The following is an 8009-nucleotide window of genomic DNA, read 5'->3' as shown; positions in this document are numbered from 1 at the left end:
GTCTATGTTGGGCGACACATGTATCGCCAGGTATAACTTTGACATTTTTTAAAATGATTTGATGAAGTATATGGTGTTGTTGCTTAACAGCGAAGAAATCAATTTGTGTGGCTGATGGTCCACTTTTGTATGTTATGAGATGTTCCAAATAAATCAATTAAATATTATTTTAAATGAAAAAAAAATTTTAAATGCATAATGTTTTTTAATAAACCATAAAAATGTAAAAATTGTAAAATTCTATGAGTTCGAGGAATTATTAGTTATAGAAACTAAAGAATAAGACCCAACTCTAAAGCACTCTAAAAATATTCGTGGATGCGTTCGATGGCCTGTTTAATAATAAACATATCATATATGAATAACTGATTAAATTAACGTTTAACGGCAATTTAGTAGTTTTATCGGCTATTTTCTCGCTACTGAAATTTTATGAAGTATATGGTTAAAATGCTTCAATGCAATACTTATTTTTGCAATTGTCTTAAAACAATGATATCGAGCTAATTTCATTTCCGTTGTAAAGTTATGTTTTTTGGATTATAGTTGTAGTTGATGTTTAAATTTTTTATTAAGTTGGAGTAGTTGATAAAGTTTGATTCAGACGAGCGATTAGTGATTAGTTACAATTTTCTGTTAAGAAAGTCATGTGAGATGTCAATGTTTTCTTTATTTTTTTTCTACCATTTTTTAATTCCCATGTTTACAACTTACAAATTTATTTACTTTAATTTAAGACTTTAAAGTTTAAGTCTTTAAGAGTTTAATTAAGACTTTTAAATACTAAACTAAACTTAAGTCTTAAGTTTAGTTTAGTATTTAACTATTTATTACTTAGTCAATTTGTAATTCTAATTGTTAGTCTACTGTCATTGTTTTTCTAAATGTCATAATAAATAAAATCAAAATGATTTTTTTTGTTTGACCATCCTTCCCTATACTTGACAATTAAATTAACTAAAATTAAAAAGTTTCAACTATTTGTTGTTAATTTGTTATTTGCAAAGAAAAAATATAATTTTAATTTTTTTGTACTGGCTGGGATTGGGAGTGACAATTTTTTTTATCTTCCATTCACACTCATTTAGATTAGTGTTTAGTCTTTAGTAAGTTAGAGTAATCATTAACTTTACTCTTCTTTCTTTATTAAAGTGAAGAGTAAAGTTAAATCTGAATGGAAACTTTTAAAAATGTTAAGTTTACTCATTTACTGTGTGTGTACATTGCATCTATTTATTTTTGTTATTATTTATTATTTTGTTTGAACTCCTCTTCTAATCCAGCATTGCAGATGGCGCTTATTTTAATATTATATTAAAATATAAAATTTTGTGTTCATATTTTTATTAGTGTTGAATTTTTATTTTATAATATTATGTTCAAGTATATTTATATTTTATTTATATAATAATTATTAAAATAAATTAAATATTTATATTTTATCCATTAATTATTAATTATTAACTGAATAAATCACTAAATAAAATGCTGCAACTTTTTCAGGGCAGATCCTTCAGTATCATATAAGCAAGGAGCTACCAAACAACCAAAGTATTTTATATATTTTTTCATATAATTAATTTTTTAAAATTTGTTTCATAAAAATATTTTGCTGTAGAACTGCAATGACTGTCTATGAATATTCTTTTATAAATAAATTTAATAATCTCACAGTTTTAAATGTTTTTTTCCAATTTTTTTTATTCCCATAGAAATTAAAATCAGATTATATGAAAATTTGGTCATGTGACTTGATGCTTTTGCTTGGCTGTCCGCCCCTTTTTTAATTAGCATTTGAAACTGGCCCTGATATCTGAAATTATAATTTGCTTAGCATTATTCTCATATTGAAATTGGGGGAAATAATGTTGAGATTGTGGTGTTAGCATCATCAGACGTCAGTAGTATCATTGTGGTAGTATAATTATTGTGATAGTATTATTACTGTGGTAATATCATTGTGGTTTTAGTATCCCCCAATGGTAGCAGGGCTTATAATTTACTTTAATAATGATTTAAGATTTTTTTTTATTGTATGTTTGCTATTTTTAAAAATTACTTTAAGAATGAGCTTATCTGCATTACTCTTTATTAAGAGTTTATAAATTACATTAGTTTAATTTTTTCATTTTGACAAATGTTCTAAGTAATATAAGACATGGTGTGAACACACCCTCTTGTGTTCACTGTTCGTATGTATTTTTATATTTAATGTTTAGACTTGTGTTCATGTATACATTTATATTTAATGTTAAGGTTTTATTGACTAAATTGTAGTTGCTTATATAAAAGTACATTAAAAACGTTTAACAAATTTCAGATTATTTTAATTGTATAGAATTTAAATATCAGAGGTATTGCTCTATCATTATCAGAATGTATTTTGTAGTGGTTTGTGGATGTGCAAGTTAATTACTTCCATTTACTACTTCCATAATGCATTCTATTTTTGATAAGTTCTACTTGATATAGTTTACAATATTATATAACTTTCTTTACGTGTTTTATTTATGTAAAATATTTCAAATGTTTTTCAATAAAATTTGCATCATTAATAATTTTATTGTGGTGCAGTTTTATAAAGATGAGTGAATGAGTAAATGTGAAGGTTCATGTTGCAGTTAGACTCGTTTAAATTATCATCTAAAATATTACAACATTCAGATAAACATCTTGCATCTTTTTATTCAATTTTCTGCCAGTGGTTCCAGTAAGCTGTTCATTGATGTTCTTTGAATACTGTAATGATACATGATATATAACACATCAGCACCTTCATTATTCATAAACGTGATTCATGATACCATGGTGTCCAAGTCTGGTGAAAAATTCCTACTCTTGACTCTGAATTTTGAGTCCAAGAACAAAATTTTCAACTTTTGCATTATAATATTACTTGAATATCAACTGCTAAGTTGAAAATACTCTAAAAGACGTTTAAAATTAATCAATCTCTGACTTGACACTTTGCATCATACATGAACATAATTCATAATAATACACCAACATCTTCATCTTTCTCAGATCAGTTCAAGCCAATGTGTTAAGACACAATTATCAATTACAATTACACAATTATCATCAATTTATCAGCTCATATTTTAATTATTCACTTGTCAGAATAAGAAATTAAAAGACAAAAAGAAAGGTCTAATAAAATGAATTATAATGAAATAGTTTTTTAAGTGTACAAGGATGTGCATAGGTGCAGGAGTTATATTTGATTAACATTATGAATTGTTTGTTTCTACTGCATTAAATACCATACAATGACTTAGTAGCTGTGTTTGTTAGTTTTGCATGAAAAGAAGTTGACCATAACTTATTAAATGAAGACAAGTTAAAGTTATGAAAACCAATTATAATAATAGAAATCCTAAGTTATTAAAGTGAATTATAAGCGCTTCCCGTCAGTCTAATCAGACTGATGATGCTAACACCTAGTACCGCGCGGTCTTGACATTATTTTTTACAATTTGAATATGAGAATAATGTTATGCAAATTAAAATTTAAAATGATAATGTCGATGTTAACTTACTACAGAGCTAAAATTAAGTATTGGTGATATTAATTCTTCACATTTTCATGCAACTACGAACTACATAGGCAAGTAAGTTGAAGACGAAACATCTGAATATTTTCTTATATAATAATCTATCATTCTAATCATACATTTATTTGCACGTCAGAATATTGCAAAGTGTTTCAGTTTGCTTCTCAAAAACATATTTTGATTATATATTATTAATATGGTTAATAAAAATGAAGTTGATATTCAGTTATCTTGCTAACGTAGATGAATGCGCAAGTACCTACACATACACACTGTGTGCGTGTACGTACGCATGTGTTTGCGTGTGCGTACGGGCTTAGACAATTCAAAAACGTGCATGGTGTGCGTGCGTACGCACGCGCGCGTATGTGTGTGATATTTACTTTATGATGTAAGTCTATTAGTGTTTATTGTGCCCAAACTCAAGCGACCATCGCTGATGACTGAACAACCAACTGAAAATTGTGCTGTTTTGCAATATCTAACGTTCATTAACTCTTGCTATCAAATCCAATTTACTTAGTGCATGAATTTTCTCTGCTCATTTTTATGTTTCGATATTTTATATTAGATTGGACTATGTTGCTGGCTTATTATTATTATAATAACTTAAATAACTTAAACGACGACTTTAAACATTTAAAAATAACAATAAATACATTTGAAATGCCTACTTTAAGTCTCTTTAAAACATTTAATCTTTCGCTAATAAATATTATCAATATTTGGACTGATTATTTTGCAATAACCTTATAAACTCTGCCCTATCATCGTCGTACGCTATCTGTTGCGACAGAATTGTGAAATGAATCAATTTTAAAACATTTAACTCTGGTCGTACTCTCTCTTTCGAATGATGAGCTTCTCAGATTAATACTCTATTTATTGTATTTGACACTTTATTTTATTTCATTATTTTATTTTATTTGTACTGTTCATTTCATTGTTTTTTTTATTGCTGAATAAAAGATCGTTCCCATTCTTATTATTATTATTATTATTATTATTGAAGCAACGGATACTTGAAACGTGATCAGCTTTTATAAATTGTTCAATTGAGTTCTCAACAATTATTTTATATTGCTGGACTGCAGAGATTATCAGCTATAATAATAAGTTGATATTTCATAATGTAATTTTAATCTTTATTATCAGTTTAAAATTTAATTCGACTGATCGAATGAGTTTAAAAATTAATATCTTTTTCTCTTTTTTGATAAAACAAAATGAAACTAGAATAACAAATAGATAAAAATAAATAATATTTTTTGCATTGAAAAGATAATTTGACATTTACTTAATATATACATTCAGAAAAGATTAATCTTTCTTTTACATTCCAAATGTTTAATTCACAAAATGTTGATATATCTTCATTTCACTCACACATTTCAACGAATTGGCTAAATAAATTTGCTGTCATTTTTTATATTCATTCAGTTGAAGTTGTTAATGTGGAAATGATTCTTCCAATCTTGTCATATTTTCCAAATGAACCTCTCACTTGTTAATTAATCATTCGTATTTTTTTCAAAAGTCATTTCTTTTGTCGTCTTTTGTGATGAATTAACTGTTTATTAACATAAAGTCTTTTTTTTTAAATTTTTACTAAGTTTTAATTTGTTAAAATTAAATATAGTGATGGTTATCAAAGAGCTCCAAATGCAAAGATCCAAGAAACCCAAGCACAAGTTGATCAGGTGATTCTTTGATGTAAATTGTTGCTGTAAAGATATATAATTTCGTTTCTTTGAAGGTTGTCAGAAGTTCATCAATTGGTTTGGAGTTATTGTGTGCAATGTTGATGTCAACATATCGGGTTTTAAATCGAAATCATTTTTAAAGGTTTCATTTTCTAGATGTCAAAAGTCCAAGTCAGGGATTTTTTGAGAAGCTGAAGATAGATATTTTTTATCCAATTTCGAAAGGCGTTAAGAATTTGAAAGAAATATTTGTTTTAAAAGAGATTTCAAGCTTTAGTTTTTTATGAGATACACGAAGCGACAGGCAGTTATCTTTTATACTATTAAATACTAACATATTTTTAAACATGGTTCGCACAGCTTAGTTCTAATTTTTTTACAGCTTTAGTAAACAAACTCATTTATACGTTTAATTTTTCTAAATTAATGACTGAGACAATGGCGGATTTAGAGGGAGGGCTGGGGGGCCATTGTTATCATCAGTTCAACTCAGGACAGTGTTAAATAATAAAAAAAAATTTGAGATCGACTCTTTTTAACAATAAAAAATAACGCTGATTTATTATATTGATATAACTTTGATACAAGTTTATTTCAGGATATAATTCATATTTTAAACTTAAATATTGTTTTGTGGCACAAAATAAAAATAATTCATGTTTTCTTGTTCGCAGTTCACATTTTATTCCAATTACGATTTGGCTCGTGCGCGTCTCATATTATTTTTTTGTGTTTCATAAAATCAGTTCGCATTTGAATTCGTTTTAAAATTAAAAAAAATGTCTTTTAAAAAAAGTAGTATTTTAAACTTTTTTCCACTGACTCGGGCATAAAACAGAAGCAGTGCTATAATCTCAATACACTTGAGGCCGTTAATTTAATTAATCATGGTAATACCTAGATATTTTAACAATTGCATATGAAATAATTTTGTATTTTCAACTAAAAAAATTAGCAATAAGCTGAATAATAAAACATTTTTTGGGTTATGGTTAATGCGTACCAGTCATTACCCGACAAGACTTGAATTAATTTTGTAGTATTTAACCATTCAGGTGTGGTAGGAAATTAAAAAAATTTAACCTCAACGTTTTTTTTTTACATTTATAGAATCTGATGTCTTGGAAAAAGGCCTTTTATTAAATTTAAACGATGACATGACTGATGTTTCAGACAAAACTGGTAATTCATGTCAGAGTTTTTCAAAGGAAACAATACCTTTAGATATTGGACAATATGTCACATCGTTTCAACATCTAGGGGATGTTCTGGATTGTACTGGAACAGCTGAAGCTGCCGTTTGAGCACGCGTACGTGCAGCCTGCAATAAATGGCATCTCCTTGCCTCTATATTGATGCGGCGTGACATCCCACTACCACTACGATCAAATCAAATCTAATCTGCGTTTATTCAGCAAAGCTAGGAGACCAGAAGCAAATGCTTGTGAGGTCACCCTAAAAATAAACAAAATTAAACAAGTTAAAATAAACAGGAATTAACTCACAATTAAACAGAAATAAAAACATACAGGAATAAACAAGTTAACTTAAATCAACAATCAACTCTGGAAATGCATAATAACAAAGGATAAACAATTATGCATAAATACACAATTTAAATCAAGTTAGTGTGAAATGATTAAGTAAGATTAGCTGATTAACTGATGAACGGAAAAGACCTAGAGAAGAACAGTCCCTTGCATCAACAGGCAGCACATTCCAAAGACGCATAGAACAAGACAAGGCAGAATTAAGAAAGAAATCAGGAATAAAACGTAACGAAATTTGTCTAGTATTCTTATACAATGCTAATCGATCATAAAGAGATTGACAATAATTTAATTTAATTATTTTAAAAAATAGAAGTAATAAATGCAAAATATGTAACTGTTTTATATTTAGAATGTTAGCTATTTTATAATTATCTACACTAACATGATCAAAGCGATTCAATTTAAACAATATACGAATAAAAAAATTTTGGGCTATAGTTAGAACATGAAGACTAGATTTAGAAGCACAACCCCAAACGGAAATACAATAAGTCAAATATGGTAAAATTAAGGAGTTATAAAGGGTGGATACAATAAATTTAGGAAATTTAAACCTTAACCTATAAATAAGACCCAAATTTTTGGATAATTTACCAGATATATATTTGATATGAGATAACCAACACAAGTTAGAAAAAATAACAATACCTAAAAACTTGGTAGAATCAACTCTTTTAATCATAGAATTGTTTAAATATATAATCGGTGATACAATATCGGTCCTGATCTTAGGTACGAATAAAATAAAACATGTTTTGTCTAAATTAATACGTAAATTATTAGAAACAACCCAGTCATAAACAAATTTTAATTCATCATTAATAACAGCGACAAGTTCATTAAAATCAGAATGGGAATAAAGTAAGGTTGTATCATCAGCAAACAGAACAAATTTTAATAAATTGGAAGAATTAATAAAATCATTAATATAAACATTAAAAAGCAATGGTCCCAAGATAGAACCTTGGGGAACCCCCAATTTAATAGGAGACAGTAAAGATTTAGAACCATTAATACAGACATACTGGAAACGATCAATTAAATATGAATGAAACCAATTAGTCTGAAGGACCACATAAAATCTAACGAAATCCTGCGTCGTGCTGATTTAGATGATATAAAGGACGAATGCCGGCAACACCGTTTGAGGTGGTTTGGCCATGTCAAACGAAGTGGAACAGTGCTATACTTCTCTTGCA

General features: G+C 27.6%; 1 protein-coding gene across 1 annotated transcript in view; it reads left to right on the top strand.

Annotated features, from left to right (window-relative positions):
* Positions 1–5215: 5215 nt before the first annotated feature.
* Positions 5216–8009, top strand: part of HELRODRAFT_71353 (hypothetical protein) — a gene marked incomplete at both ends in the record, with an annotated part of 9069 nt that continues 6275 nt past the window's right edge. Inside the window, one exon of the mRNA XM_009012140.1 lies at positions 5216–5254. Coding sequence (XP_009010388.1) covers positions 5216–5254 — 39 coding nt within the window. The remainder of the gene's footprint in view (positions 5255–8009) is intronic.

Source organism: Helobdella robusta, assembly GCF_000326865.2.
Source record: "Helobdella robusta unplaced genomic scaffold HELROscaffold_10, whole genome shotgun sequence".
Lineage (NCBI taxonomy): Eukaryota > Metazoa > Annelida > Clitellata > Rhynchobdellida > Glossiphoniidae > Helobdella > Helobdella robusta.
Note: the sequence above shows the minus strand (reverse complement) of the source record. Positions and strands in the feature narration are given on the sequence as shown.